Source organism: Bubalus kerabau, chromosome X (genome assembly GCF_029407905.1).
Source record: "Bubalus kerabau isolate K-KA32 ecotype Philippines breed swamp buffalo chromosome X, PCC_UOA_SB_1v2, whole genome shotgun sequence".
Classification (NCBI taxonomy): domain Eukaryota; kingdom Metazoa; phylum Chordata; class Mammalia; order Artiodactyla; family Bovidae; genus Bubalus; species Bubalus kerabau.
In genome coordinates, this window is record NC_073647.1 from 95723192 (window position 1) to 95739929 (window position 16738).

Consider the following 16738-nt stretch of genomic DNA (forward strand, 5'->3'; position numbering starts at 1 on the left):
TCCTTAATGTAGCATGATATTCCCCTCAATAAATGTGTACAACTGTGTTTCAGAGTCCAATATTAGGGAGAATGTTTTAATATGTTAACATTTACTTCCATATTTAACTAAAAAGAATACAAATCAGTATTGTAGAAGCTACAAAGAAGTATAATAGTCTCTGCCTTCGAAAACCTTCCCATCTAGTTGACAGAACAAGATAACCTACAATACAATGTAATGTCAAATGAGGGGTTTAGAGAAGCATTTAAATAAATGGGCAAGGAAGAATTCACTTTAGTGCTAAGGTTTAAGTTGAGCTGTGAAGGACCTGAAGGAATCCAAGAGGCAGGCTGGAAGAAAGGACATTCTGCTTTGGGGAATGGGCAAACAAAGGCCAGAATGTGAGAAACCTACGAATGGACTTGTCTGCATGGAAACAGGATTTAGCTGTAGAGTATAAGAGTGGCAGAGCAGCTCAAGTCTGATTGAAGAGGGGCTTAGAATGCAGAGGGGCTTCCCTGGTGGTTCAGATCATAAAGAATCTGCCTGCAATGCAGGAGACCAGGTTCAATCCCTGGGTTGGAAGGATCCCCTGGAGAAGGGAATGGCTACCTACTCCAGTATCCTTGCCTGGAGAATTACATGGAGAAGCCTGGCAGGCTACAGTCCACGGAGTTGCAAAGAGTCAGACATGACTGAGCAACTAACACTTTCACTTTCACTTTAGAATGCCAGTTTAAAAAGTTTGAAGAGCGGCAGTGTGGAGACATAAAAGATTTCTGAGGAGGGAGTGACATGAGAAAGTGGCACTTGAAGAAAAATGATCTAGCTGAGGTGTGCATATGAAGTACAGCATAAAGCAACTCCCAACTGGACAACCACTGCAGGGGAGAGGTAGGTTGGGAGGAACCTTGAACGTCATCTGTGCCAAACACAACCAGAGTAGTAGCAAAGGAACTAGAAAGACAGGGAGTCATGCAAGAGGCATCGTGAACACTACAAATCAACTTCACAAAGTATGAATCAACTTAGCAATTGGCTGCTAAATACAAGAAGCAAGGGAAAGATGGAAATGAAAAAAAAATTGTCCAAAGTTTCATGCCTGAGTGACTGAGAAAATGAAAGTGAAAGTGAAGTCCCTCAGTCGTGTCTGACTCTTTGCAACCCCATGGACTGTAGCCTACCAGGCTCCTCCCTCCATGGGATTCTCCAGGCAAGAGTACTGGAGTGGGTTGCCAATTCCTTCTCCAGGGGATCTTCCCGACCCCGGGATCAAACCCCGGTCTCCCACATTCCAGGCAGACGCTTTAACCTCTGAGCCACCAGGGAAGCCCTGGTGACAAAATGAAACTTGGATTTAATTTTGTAAAAGTCAGTGTGCAGGAGGCTGGGGTGGGTACGAAGTGGGGAAGAATGAAGATGACTTCAGTTTAACTTACTGAATTTGAGGTGTCAGCTGGAAATCCAAGCAGAAATAAACAGCACCAAAAAGATTTGTCTAACATCATTAACAATGACATAGGTTTGAATTCCCTGGTGATCCAGTGGTTAAGACTCCATGCTCTCAATTCAGGGGTTGTGGATTCAATTGCTGGATGGGGAAGTAAGATTCCGCATGCCACATGACATGGCCAAAAAAAGAAAGAACAACATAGGTTTGTACTCCTTGGTTGACTCTGTTAGCTAAATGAGCTTTAAGGAATAGAAGCCCCACTAGTAACGTGTCTTGTACATAATACAAGCTCAGTGAAGTGGTGGTTGAGTCAAGGGAACTCCTCAGCTCTACTGCTCTTCCTTCTTCTCAGTCTAACCCCGACAAGTGTTAAGAACCTTCTTCCATAAAAGAAAGCCTCAGAGTTTCCCCAGACTGAGTAGACTACACAGCAAAAAGCGCATTAGAAGCATGGAATGCCCCTAGCACAGAGCCATGTGGATTGATCCAAAACCTTACAAATGTTCAAGCTATTGCTGCCCTTGTAGACCATTAATATGGCAGGATGAAACAAGAATAATGATCCACAAACCACAAAATAAAATTCAGAAGTAGTCTTCTGAAAATCAATTTCATTGTGCCTGTTAAGTTTCAACCTATGCTGTATGCATCATTCCCCCAAAAATTACTCTTCATCTCTGAAGTGCAGGCCCACTAACAGGTGGATGTGCATGGGGAAGTTTACTCAGCAGCCTATAGTTTTAAAGTAATTTCAGCAGCAAGCAGCAGGGGAGTCCCCAGGAAGCCGCAGGAGACAAAGAATCACCCTCCTCCCTTGGCTATCCCAAGCACACAAGACTATTATCTAGCTGAGAAATTGGCAACTGAAATTCCTCTCTCCCTCAAAGACAGTTTATCAATAGATTTCCAAAATGGTGTTCTACAGAGAGATGTTCATTAAACACTCACTACCACCCAAGCTCACAATCCAGTAGTCAGTCCCAGTATCACAGATGATAAAGACTTCATAATCCATAACAGAAGAGCTGAGGTTAGTCGCAGGGAACCAAATGTTATCTCCTTTATACTCTTTCCTTCATTTCTTCCTTTAGAGCATTAATTCTCAAATGAAATGAGCATGGTATCACCTGCAGTCTTTTTTCCAAACAATAAATGCTCATGGTACTACTCGAAAAACTCTGATGACATATGTCTGAGTGTGTGGCCAGGGACATATGCATTTTGAAAAGGTTCCCAGGGTAAGACAACTATGTACCCTTGGTTAAGAACCACTGCAATAGATGATCTGCATAATATATGTTAACCCTACAAATCTGGAAAAGGTTCTTAGTAGGACTTTGGAATAGCTAGCTATTTCAGACAGAATGAGAGTAAAAGAGAAACAGAAAGAGGTCATTCTGGGCCAAGACTCCAATTTTTTTTCTTTTTTTTTTTTAGTTTATGGGCCAAGATTCCTGATTACTGTATGCCCACCCTAATACAAGTAGCCATTTGGCCCATATGCACTCTAGCTTCTAACCATACACATGCACAATTCCATGAGTCAAAGATTCTCACCCTAAATACACCAGAATCACCTATGCGCGCTAAGTCACTTCAGTTGTGTCCGACTCTTTGTGACCCTATGGACTGTAGCCCGCCAGGCTCCTCTGTCCACAAATTCTTAAAATTGTGCATGACCAAACCTCAACCCTTGGAGCGTCTTCCTGAGTTGATATTGGGTTGGGGTCCTGGACACATCGATTAGCAGGAGATAAATCTGAGGGTAATTGGGGTGAACAATTTTGAACATTCTCTTCTTCTAAAAATAGGCATCAGAAACAACCAACACCTCTTACACATTTATTGACCATATTGTATGTGCCTTACACATTTTAAAATAACAGGCTTATATTCACTTAATCCCCATTTCCTCCACCAGGTATCCACTAACTTTTGTCTCCACATATTTGCCTGTTTCGGACATTTCACATAAATGGAATCATACGTTGTTTTTTTTATGGCTGGTTTCTTTCACTTAGTGCAATATTTTTGGGGTTCATCTATGTTTTAGCATGTATCTGTACTACATTTCTTTTACAATTGAATAATATTCCATTGTAGAGAATATTATGCCTCATTTTGCTTACCCATTGGACATTTGGGTTGAGTCCACTTTTTGGTTATCATGAATAATGCTGCTAGGAACACTTGTCCACATATTTTCAATTATCTTTGGTATATACCTAGGAGTAGAATTGCTGGGTCATAAGGAACTGCCAAGCTGTTTTCCAAAACAGTTGCATCATTTTACATTTCCACCAGCAGTGTATGAAGTTTTCTACTTTTCTACACCTCTGCTCCTTATTTTTTCATTCTAGTGAATGTGAGATGGTAACTACATTGTAGTTTTCAAAAAAAAAATACTAAATTGAGTTACAATTGACATACAACATTAGTTTCAGCTGTACGACATGATTTAATATTTGTATATAAATTTGTAAATTGATCACCACAGTAAGTCTAGCTAACATCTATCACTATACATAGTTACAGAATTTTTTTTCTTATGATGAGAACTTTTAAGATCTACTTTCAAACATACAATATAGTATTATAAACTATAGTTGCCATGCTGTACATTATATCTCCCAGGACCTATTCATTTCATAACTAGAGGATTCTTTCTGTTGACTGTCTTCACTCATTTCACCCATACCCACCCCCTGCTTCTGGCAGTGACCAATCTCTGCTTCTGGCAGCAATCAATCTGTTCTCAACATTTTTGAGCTTGTTTTTGTTTTGATTCCACATATAAGAGAGATCATAAGGTATTTATCTCCAATGTGGTTTTAATTTGCACTTTCCTGATAGATCATGACATTGAGCATCTTTTCATGAAGTTTTTACTTAGCTATTTGAATATCCTCTGTGCTGAAATATTTGTTTCCTTTGCCCATTTTGTAAAATTTCAGTGATCTTCTTATTGTTGTAATTCCAAGAGTCCTTTGTAAATCTTGGATATGAATTCTTTATTGAATATCTATGTTGCAAACATTTTCTCCTAGTCTGTTATGTTTATTTACTAATGTTTCTTTTGATAAACAAAAGTTTTTATATTTTGATGAGGCCCAGTTTATTAATTTATCATTTTTTGGACTGTATTTGCAGTGTTCTAGCTAAGAAATCCTTGTCCAGTTCAAAATCTGAAAGATTATCTCCTATATTTTCCTCTAAAATTGTTATTCTTTTGGCACTTACATTTGAGCCTATCAGACATTTTGATTTAACTTTGGGATATGGTGCATTATGAGGATCTAAGATTATCTCTTTGCATGTGGATGTCCAAATGTTCCAGCACCATTTGTTGAACAGAGTATTTTTTCTCCCAATGAAATGTCTGTACATTTGTCAAAAATTAATTGACCATTAATGTAAGGGTTGTTTACAAACAAATAATTCTATTCCACTGATTTATATGCCTATCTTTTTGCCAGTAACACACTGTCTTGGTAACTACTGCTTTATAGAAACTGAGTTTTCTGTTCCCTGAATATGCTATGTTATCTCTCACCTCCAAGTCTTTGCATTTTAATCCTTCTACCTAAAACAGTCTTACCATAGATAATTCTTACTTATTTTCAGGTCTAAGCTCAGAAAATGCTGGGTCAAGAACTCCTTCTTAGTGCTCCAGATCTTATAATTAACCTTATCGATGCATTATCATATTATATTATAATTGCCTGTTCACTTGACTATAAACACTATGATGGCAACATTCCTCTCTAACAAATTCAACAGTTGCCTCTTCACTGTTTTGTACAGTGCCTGATACATAGGAGATGATCAATATTTGTTGAAGGAATGATTAACTGATGCTGCTTCTAGAAATGGAAGACTAAGTAATTCAGACCAAATTTCCTGCTAGAAACAATAAGAGGGATAGAATATAAATTTTATATATATATACACACACACACACACACACACACACACACACACACAAAGGCATCCAAGTTCTAACAATGCAATGAAGTGTTATAGAGCCAAGATTCAGCACAGAAAGAAAACTCAGAGAGGCTCTATTTCTTCTTAGATAACTGGCTCATCACAGAGGAGTCAGCTTAGAGAAAGCAGAGCTTTGGATAGGCTCATGGCACTAAAATGGCAGAATTAGGAATTCAGGACACATCATGAGGGGCAACCATAAAAAAGTCCTCAGATGTTTGGTTCCAACTGAGAAAGGAAAGATACCTAAAGGAAGTCTAAAATAAAGGACAGCTTCAAATTATCTCAGTCTCAGACTGGATTAAGATGGTAATGGGATTCTTACTGCCCAAAACCACCTGCCAAAAGTGAGCATAAATCCTACTTTCTGAATAAAACTAAAAACAACTGAGGCCTCAAACCATCTCTACTATAGTTTTTCATATACAGTGTCCACCACTCAACCAAAAATAACCAGGCATATGAGGAACAAGGAAAAGTGATAGACAATCAACAGAAACAGACTACAGAAATATACCTTAAAGGATTCACATAATGGACTTGACACATGAAAAACTTTAAATAATTATGCTTAGTAAGTTCAACAGAAGAAAAGACTAAATTATAAGTTATGGCAAAGAAATGAACAGTATTTAAAAAAACAAATGGAAAGTCTAGAAATAAAAAATACGTCAGAAGTAAAATTAAGAGGGTTAATTTAACAGGTTAGACAAAGCTAATGAGAGAAGTCAGAAAAAATATACAGAATGAAATACAAAGAAAAGAAAGGATGGAATTTAGAAAAAATTGTTTAAGAGACATCAGAGATACAGAGAAAATTTCTTAAAGAGGTTGTAACTCAATCTTAAAAAGGACAAAATAGAATAAGGAAGGAACAACACTTAAAGAGATAATAACTGAGAATGTTTCAAAACTGACAAAAATGATCAAGTGACAGATTCAAGTTCTTTGAATTCCAATGAAGATAAATATAAAGAAAGTCACATTTAAGCACATCATGATAAATGACTAAAACCCAAAGATCAGCAGAAACATTAAAAACAGCAACAGAAAAAGGCACATTACCTTCAAAGAGGTAAATATAAAAATTTCGGCTTATTTCCCAGCACAAATAGTAGCAGCCATAAGATGGGACAGGGTAGCTTCAAAACACTGAAAGAAAAATAACTGCTAATATAGAATTCTATACGCCATAAAAATGTCATTCAAAAATGAAGGTGAAATAAAGACATATTTTCAGATAAACAAAAACAAAAAAATCATCAGCAGACACACACAAAAAGGAATTTTAATAGGTATTATTAAGCAGAAGGAAATTATGCCAGACAGAAACTTGAGAAGAAGGAATAAAGAGCAAAGAAAAGGGTAGACACATGGGGGATCTTGATAAAACAACAATGTCATGTACAGTTTAAATTATATAGATAATTAAATTACAAAACAACAATAGCATATGGATACCAGGGGGTAAATGGAGTTAAAGTATAATAAGTATGCATGTTGTAATCTTTAGGATATCTATTAAGCCAATGGTAAAAGGATATATATCTATAAAGTTAAAAAAACATTAAAAAATGTTAGTAAAAATATCCAAAAGAATGCAATAAGGAGAGAAAAGGTTCATAGAACAGGTAAGATGAGTAGAATGCAAACAATATGTGGCATATTTAAAGGCAATATATAATTAATTACATTAATTAAAATTAATTAAATGTGCCAGTTAAAAGAAACAACCTGAATTTAAAAAGGAAACTGTATTTACAAGAGATCAGTCTACAACAAAAAAGTTAAATTTTTCAAAGATGGAAGATATATCATGCAAATGGTGTATGAAAAAAAGTAGTATTAATATCAAGCAGTATAGACTTTAAGGTAAAAAGTATTACTACAGATAAAGAGGGACATTTCATAATAGAAAGTACAATTAAACAGGAAGTTGTAACAGTACTAAATTTGTCAGTCAGTTCAGTCACTCAGTTGTGTCCGACTCCCTGTCCATCACCAACTTGCAGAGCTTGCTCAAACTCATGTCCATTGAACTGGTGATGCCATCCAACCGTCTCATCCTCTGTCTTCCTCTTCGCCTACTGCCTTCAATCTTTCCCAGCACCAGGGTCTTTTCGAATGAGTCAGTTCTTTCCATTAAATGGCCAAAGTATCTGAGTTTCAGCTTCAACATCAGTCCTTCCAATGAATATTCAGGCCTGATTTCCTTTAGGATTGATTGGTTGGATCTCCTAGCAGTCCAAGGGACTCTCAAGAGTCTTCTCCAACACCACAGCTCAAAAGCACCAATTCTTCAGTGCTCAGCCTTCTTTTTAGTCCAACTCTCACATCCATACATGACCACTGGAAAAACCATAGCTTTGACTAGATGGACCTTCGTCAGCAAAGTGATCTCTGCTTATTAATATAATATCTAGGTTTGTCATCATTTTTTCCAAGAAGCAAGCATCTGTTAATTTCATGGCTGTGGTCACCGTCCACAGTAATTTTGGAGCCCAAGAAAGTAAAGTCTGTCACTGTTTTCATTGTTTCCCCATCTATTTGCCATGAACTGATGGGACCAGATGCAAGAACTTAGTTTTTTGAATGTTGAGTTTTAAGCCAACTTTTTCACTCTCCTCTTTAACCTTCATCAAGAGGCTCTTTAGTTCCTCTTTGCTTTCTGCCATTAGGGTGGTGTCATCTGTATATCTAAAGTTATTGATATTTCTCCCAGCAGCTTGATTCCAGCTTGTGCTTCATCCAGTCTAGCATTTCTCATGATGTACTCTGCAAAGAATTTAGATAAGCAGGGTGACTATATACAGCTCTGATATATTCCTTTCCCAATTTTGAACCAGTTTGTTGTTCTATGTCCAGTCTAACTGTTGCTTCTTGACCTGCATACAGGTTTCTCAGGAGGCAAGTAAGGTGGTCTGGTATTCCCATCTCTTTAAGAATTTCCACAAATTTGTTGGGATCCACGCAGTCAAAGGCTTTAGCATAGTCAGTGAAGCAGATGTTTTTCTGGAACTCTCTTGCTTTTTCTATGATCCACTGGATGTTGGCAATTTGATCTCTGGTTCCTCTGCCTTTTCTAAATCCAGCTTGTACATCTGGAAGTTCTTAGTTCATGTACTGCTGAAATCTAGCTTGAAGGATTTTGAGCATTACCTTGCTAGCATGTGAACTGAGCACAATGTGCAGTAGTTTTAACATTCTTTGTCACTGCCCTTTTCTGTGATTGGAGTGAAAACTGAACTTTTCCAGTCCTGTGGCCACTGCTGAGTTTTCCAAATTTGCTGGCATATTGAGCGCAGCACTTTCATAGCATCATTTTTAGGATTTGAAATAGCTCAGATGAAATTCCATCACCTCCACTAGCTTTGTTCATAGTAATGCTTCCTAAGGCCCACTTGACTTCATACTCCAGGATGTCTGGCTCTAGGTGAGTGATCAAAGCATAGTGGTTAACTGGGCCATTAAGACCTTTTTTGTACAGTTCTGTGTATTCTTGCACCTCTTAATCTCTTCTGCTTCTGTCAGGTCCATATCATTTCTATCCTTTATTGTGCCCATCCTTGCATGAAATGTTCCCTTGGCATCTCTACTTTTCTTGAAGAGATCGCTAGTCTTTCCCATTCTATTGTTTTCCTCTATTTCTTTGCCCTGATCACTGAGGAAGGCTTTCTTATCTTTCATTGCTATTCTTTGGAACTCTGCATTCAGATGGGCATATCTTCTTTTCTCCTTTGCATTTCACTTCTTTTCTCCACTATTTTTAAAGCCTCCTCAGACAACCATTTTGTCTTTTTGCATTTCTTTTCCTTGGGGATGGTTTTGGTCACTGTCTCCTGTACAAGGTTATGAACCTCTGTCCCTAATTCTTCAGGCACTCTATCAGATCTAATCTCTAAATACACAAGTACTTTAAATCATACAGAGATTTTCCCTAATTGCAGAAGGTTAGACATAAAACCAAAACATACAACAGAAGCAATATTATAACAAATACAATAAAGACTTTAAAAATGGTCCACATCAAAAAAAAATCATAAAAAAACTTACATGACATGTTAAAACTGTGCTTAGAAATTTATATTCTAAAAATGCAGATATTAGAAAAGAAGGATGATTTAGGCATCTTCTCAAGAAATTAGATTCTTTTAAAACCAGTAAAGCCAAAGAAACTAGAAATAAGAAAAATTTAAAAATAGCAGAAATTAATGAAACAGAAATCAAACAATCCATAGTGTGAATCAACTAATAAAACTGATAAATCTTTTGTAAGACTAACCAAGAAAAAGGAGCGCATACACTTACAATCAATATCAGGAATGAAAAGGGGAAACACTATAGGTCATACAGATTAGAAGTTAAAGATTTAAACACACTATAGTACACAAAATGCTAATAATACATATATCAACTGGCATGGATCTCAAGGGCACTATACTGAGAGAAAAAATGCCAACCTCAAAATGTTAACATACTGTATAATTTCATTTATATAGTATTCCCAAAATGACAAAATTATAGAGATGGAGAAGAGATTAGTTGCCAGAGGTCAGAAATAACAGGGAATGGGAGATGTGAATAGAAAGAATAGTACAAGGGATATCCCTGCAGTGATGAAACAATTCTGTATTTGTCAATAGTAGCTACAAAAATCTACATGTAGCAAAATGATAGAACTATACACATACTTTATATCTACATAAAGTTTTCTGGTTTTTATATTGTACTATAGTTACAAAGCTAGTGGAGGTGATGGAATTCCAGTCGAGCTATTTCAAATCCTGAAAGACGATGCTGTGAAAGTGCTGCACTCAATATGCCAGCACATTTGGAAAACTCAGCAGTGGCCACAGGACTGGAAAAGGTCAGTTTTCATTCCAATCCCAAAGATAGGTAATGCCAAAGAATGGTCAAACTACCACACAACTGCACTCATCTCACACGCTAGTAAAATAATGCTTAAAATTCTCCAAGCCAGGCTTCAGCAATACGTGAACTGTGAACTTCCAGATGTTCAAGCTGGTTTTCGAAAAGGCAGAGGAACCAGAGATCAAATCGCCAACATCCACTGGATCATCGAAAAAGCAAGAGAGTTCCAGAAAAAACATCTATTTCTGCTTTATTGACTATGCCAAAGCCTTTGACTGTGTGGATCACAATAAACTGTGGAAAATTCTGAAAGAGATGAGCATACCAGACCACCTGACCTGCCTCTTGAGAAACCTGTATGCAGGTCAGGAAGCAACAGTTAGAACTGGACATGTAACAACAGACTGGCTCCAAATAGGAAAAGGAGGACGTCAAGGCTGTATATTGTCACCCTGCTTATTTAACTTCTATGCAGAGTACATCATGAGAAATGCTGGGCTGGAAGAAGCACAAGCTGGAATCAAGATTGCCGGGAGAATATCAATAACCTCAGATATGCAGATGACACCACCCTTATGGCAGAAAGTGAAGAAGAAGTCAAGAGCCTCTTGATGAAATTGAAAGAGGAGTGTGAAAATGTTGGCTTAAAGCTCAACATTCAGAAAACGAAGATCATGGCATCTGGTCCCATCACTTCATGGCAAATAGATGGGGAAACAGTGGAAACAGTGGCTGACTTTATTTTTTGGGGCTCCAAAATCACTGCAGATGGTGACTGCAGCCATGAAATTAAAAGACACTTACTCTTTGGAAGGAAAGTTATGACCAACCTAGATAGCATATTCAAAAGCAGAGACATTACTTTGTCAACAAAGGTCCATCTAGTCAAGGCTATGGTTTTTCCAGTGGTCATGTATGGATGTGAGAGTTGAACTATAAAGAAAGCTGAGCACCAAAGAATTGATGCTTTTGAACTGTGGTGTTGGAGAAGACTCTTGAGAGTCCTTTGGACTGCGAGGAGATCCAACCAGTCCATCCTAAAGATCAGTCCTGGGTGTTCACTGGAGGGACTGATGCTGGAGCTGAAACTCCAATACTTTGGCCACCTGATGCGAAGAGCTGACTCATTTGAAAAGACCCTGATGCTGGGAAAGATTGAGGGCAGGAGGAGAAGGGGATGACAGAGGATGAGATGGTTGGATGGTATCACTGACTCGATGGACATGGGTTTGGGTGGACTCCGCAAGTGGAGATGGACAGGGAGGCCTGGCATGCTGTGGTTCATGGGGTCACAAAGAGTCGGACACGACTGAGTGACTGAACTGAACTGATAGTTATATTCAGTGTAACCAACTGGGAAAACTGGCTAAAAGAGCCACATGATCTCTTTGCAACTTCATGGTAAAACTCCTCTGAATCTAATCTTATTTTTAAAAAAGTTTTCAAAACAGCTAATGATAACCACAATGAGAAAAGACTTCATACCAATTAGGATAGTAATTTTTTAAAATATAAAAATATAACAAGTGTTGGTGAGGATGTGGAGAAATTGGAACAAGTGTTAGTAGGATGTGAAACTGTGCATTGCTTGGGGGAATGTAAAAAAACACAACCTCTGTGGAAAACAATTTGTCAGTACTTCAAAAAATTTAAACGGAATTACCATATAATCCACCAATTTCACACAAAAGAACTAAAAGCAGGGACACACATACTTGAATGCCAATATTCATAGCAACATTATTCACAAAAACCAAAAATGCAAACAACCAAAAACGTCCATCAACAAATGAACAGATAAACAAAATATGGTGTACACACAAATACACACACAAAATATGATGTACACACAAATACACACATACAGACACAGTGAAATATTATTCAGCCATTTAAAAAAAGGATAAAATTCTGATACACACTACAACACTGATGAAATAACACAGACACAAAAGGAGAAATATTGGATGATTCCACTAATGTGTGCATGCTCAGTCACTTGTATCTGATCCTTTGTGACCCCATGGACTGTAGATGGCCAAGCTCCTCTGTCCATAGGATTATCCTGGAAAGAATACTGGAGCGGGGTTGCCATGTTCTCCTCCAGGGGATTTTCCTAGCCCAGGGATGGAAACTGCACCTCCCGCAGCTCCTGCATTGACAGGTGGATTCTTTACCACTGGGCCCCCTGGGAAGCCCAAGTTGAGTACACTGATATATGAGATACCTAAAATAGGCAAATTCAAAGAAACAGAAAGTATAATGGAGGCTACTAGTGGTCACAGGTAGGGGGAAATAGGGAGTTACTGTTTAATGGGTATGGATTTTCTGTTTGGGAGGACTGAAAGAGTTTTGAAAACAGACAGTGACGATGGGTACCCATATTCTGAATGTACTCTCTGTCACTGAACCATAAAAATGGTTGGTTATAATGATAAGTTTCATGTTACATATATTTTACCACATCATTAAGAAAAGAGTGAGGCAATGGCGACCCACTCCAGTACTCTTGCCTGGAAAATCCCATGGATGGAGGAGCCTCGTAGGCTGCAGTCCATGGGGTCCCAAAGAGTCGAATATGACTAAGCGACTTCACTTTCACTTTTCACTTTCATGCATTGGAGAAGGAAATGGCAACCCACTCAAATGTTCTTGCCTGGAGAATCCCAGGGACAGCGGAGCCTGGTGGGCTGCCGTCTATGGGGTTGCACGGAGTCGGACACGACTGAAGCGACTTAGCAGCAGCAGCAGCAGAGGATATCATGAAACTGTATCTGTGAATAAATTTTTTGCTAAATAAATTTCTAGAACACAATTTACCAAAAAACTAAATAAAATCTGAAAATCTTATCTCTATTAACATAGCAAACGAGACTTCCCTGGTGGTCCAGTGGCTAATACTGGGCTCCCAATGTAGGGGGCCCGGGTTCAATCCTTGGTCAGGAAACTAGATCCTACATGCTGCAACTAAGGGTTCACATGCCGCAACTAAGACCTGGAGCAGCCAAATAAATAAATAAATGTTTTTTAAGATAGAAAATCTAGAGATTAAAATCTCCCTTTCCCCCACCCAAAAAATTCTAGGCGCAGATGCTTTGCTACATTTGAGGAAGAATTATTACCAATATTACATAAACTCTTACAGACAAAAAGTAGAAATGAAATACTTTCAACTAATCTTATTGGAACATTTTAACCTTGTCCAAGACTGATAAGGAAGGAAAACTACATGCTAATCTCAATCATGTACATAGATGCAAAGATCCTAAATGAAATTTTAGCAAATCAAATCTAGCAATATATAAAATAAATAATACATCATATTTAGGACAACTGAAGCAAAGTTGGCAAAAAGAAAAACAAACTTGAACACTGAAGCAAAGTGAAGTAATCTCTTTTTTGATGACAGTTTTATGAAGAAAATATTCAGATAATCAGAAATGTATAAAGCTAAATGAAATCAAGAAAAATAAATAACAGTATGTATTTCAAACAGAATTATGAAATTACATATCAGAGCTTAGGATGGAGCTCAGGGAAATGCTGAATGTAGCAAAAGATAGGAGATAATGTGGACTATCAACCACTGTAAATGTTTGCAATGGATATTCTTTAAACAAACAGGATTATTACAGGTGATTCTATATGAACATGAAAGCCTTAATTTCTAGGCTTTGCACTTCATATATGAGAAGAAATATGACAATTTGATTTAATTATACAATAAACCAAAAGTCCTAAATAAATAAAATAGCAAGACTAGGTTTATCCCACAAGTGTAAAATTGTTTTAACACTACATTAAACACTATATTAAATGGGAAAAGTTATATGATTATCTCAATAGATGCAGGAAAACCATTTGATAAAATGCTATTTCCATTTATGATTATAACAAAACTCTCAGTAAACCAGTTCTAAAAAAGAACTTTTAAAGTGATAAATAACTAGAAAAAACTTAAAACTATAGCATACATTATGGAGGTGAAACATTAAATGCTTTTCCCTCTTAGATTGGGAATAGGACAAAGATGCATCTTATTACTATTTCTTTTTTTTTCCTTCCCTCTGTCGTGCTATTACTGTTCCTAAACAGCATTTTTCTGAAGGTTCAAGCCAGTGCAATAAGGTAAGAAAAAAATCTTACGTGTAGATATTGGAGAGGAAAAAATAAAAAGATAAAACATCATTTTTCATAAAAGGTGTGATGGTATACATAGAAAAAACACAAGACCTACAGATAGTTTGTTAGTACTATGAGTTCAACACAATTTTTTTTTTGTATACTTTGTATACTGCTGTATACAAAGCCAATATTGAACAGAAACTATATTTCTAGGCATACGCCAGAAGCAATTTTAAAATGAAGTTTTAAAATTATATGGTCCCAGGTTGGTTTTCCTGTGAAGCAGACTGGGTGACATAGTTTATCAAGCACTACTTTTATTAGAAAGTGCTTTGGGGATCAACATATGTATAAGAGATTAAAAAATATATATATATATATGTATATGGGGGAAAAAACAATCTCCAAAAGACCCTAGGCAAAGTTATAGATAGCTCTGGAGCTAATATGGCCTTTCAAAGGTTTCTGTATTTGGGGAGTAAAAGGCAAGCCTTTATACCTCCTCATTAATCAGGCACTGGATGCATGATAATGCAAGGAAGCATCTCCTTGGGAGATGAGACAACTGTCCTTGAGACAATTTTCTTCAACCAAGACATGGACTTAGGAAATGGATCACAGCATCAACTGCAGATAACATTTTAAATGGCTTCAAAAATATAAAATGTCTTAAAATAAATCTAATGAAAGATGTACAAGTACCATACATAGAAAACTATAAAATATTACCAAGAAAAATTAAAGACCTAAATTAGTGGAGATATATACCATATTCATAGATTGGAAGATTCAATATAGTAAAGGAAAGTTCTCCCTAAACTCATTTTTAGATTTAATCCAATCAAAACAAAAATCCCAGGAGGGTTTTCTCCCTTAATTTTATTTTACTGTGGTTAGAACTCATAACATGCGACTCACCCTCTTAAATTTTAAGTGTACAACACATTATTTTTGACTATATATCTTCTATAGCAGATCTCTAGAACTTATATTGCTTAGAAGAAGAAGTGAAGTGAAGTTGCTCAGTCGTGTCTGACTCTTTGTGACCCCATGAACTGTAGCCTACCAGGCTCCTCCATCCACAGGATTTTCCAGGCAAATAGTACTGGAGTGGGTTGCCATTTCCTTCTCCAGGGGATCTTCCTGACCCAGGGATTGAACCCGGGTCTCCCACATTGTAGACAGACGCTTTACCATCTGAGCCACCATGGAAGTCCTAATATTGCTTAAGTGAAATTTAATGCCTGTTGATTAGTAACCACATTTTCTCTCCCCACCCTTGGCTCTAGGAAACCACCATTCCACTCTCTGATTCTATAAATTTGACTATTTTAGATACCTCATATAAGTGGAATCATGTACTATTTGCCTTTCTGTGTCTGGCTTATTTCACTTAGCATAATGTCCTCAAGGTTCATCCATGTTGTCACATGTGGCAGAATCTCTTTTTTAATGTGAAATAGTACCCTATTGTATGTATATACCACATTTTCTATATCCACTTATGTATCGATGGACATTTCTATTGTTTCCACATCTTAGCTATTTTGAATGCTGCAATGAACATGCAAAAGCAAATATTTTGAGATCCAGATCTCACCCGCCAGCAAAGTAATGCTCAAAATTCTCCAAGCCAGACTTCAACAGTATGTGAACTGTGAACTTCCAGATGTTCAAGCTGAATTCAGAAAAGGCAGAGGAACCAGAGATCAAATTCTCAACATCCACTGGATCACCGAAAAAGCAAGACGGTTGCAGAAAAAAACATCTACTTCTGCTTTATTGACTACACCAAAGCCTTTGACTGTGTGGATCACAACAAACTGGAAAATTCTTCAAGAGATGGGAATACCAGACCATCTAACCTGTCTCCTGAGAAATCTGTATGCAGGTCAAGAAGCAACAGTTAGAATTGGACATGGAACAACAGACTGGTTCCAAATAGGAGTACATCAAGGTTGTATATTGTCACCCTGCTTGCTTAACTTCTATGCCGAGTACATCATGTGAAATGCTGGACTGGATGAAGCACAAGCTGGAATCAAGATTACAGGGAGAAATATCAATAACCTCAGATATGCAAATGACACCACCCTTATGGCAGAAAGCAAAGAAGAACTAAAGAGCCTCTTGATGAAAGTGAAAGAGGAAACTAAAAATCTGGCTTAAAACTCAACATTCAGAAAACTAAGATCATGGCATCCAGTCCCATCACTTCATGGCAAGTAGATGGGGAAACAGTGGAAACACTGAGAGACTTTATTTTTCTGGGCTCCAAAATCATTGCAGATGGTGACTGCAGCCATGAAATAAAGACAC

The 16738-nt window shown here is 37.4% G+C and overlaps 1 protein-coding gene across 18 annotated transcripts in view; it reads right to left on the reverse strand.

The window, feature by feature from the left end:
• The window catches only part of EDA (ectodysplasin A), a 481432-nt gene that overhangs the window by 359405 nt on the left and 105289 nt on the right, over positions 1–16738 (reverse strand). For 7 of the 18 annotated variants that reach the window (XR_008708414.1, XM_055564602.1, XM_055564609.1 and 4 more), the window contains one exon: positions 6488–6574. The exons of 10 other annotated variants lie outside the window; for them this stretch is intronic. Coding sequence is in view for 6 of the 8 variants with exons in the window: in XM_055564602.1 (XP_055420577.1) it covers positions 6518–6574 (57 nt within the window). In the remaining 2 variants the exon portion in view is untranslated. Of the gene's footprint in view, positions 1–6487; positions 6575–16171; positions 16455–16738 lie in introns of those variants that run through there. One more of the 18 variants, XR_008708415.1, reaches the window with a different exon arrangement.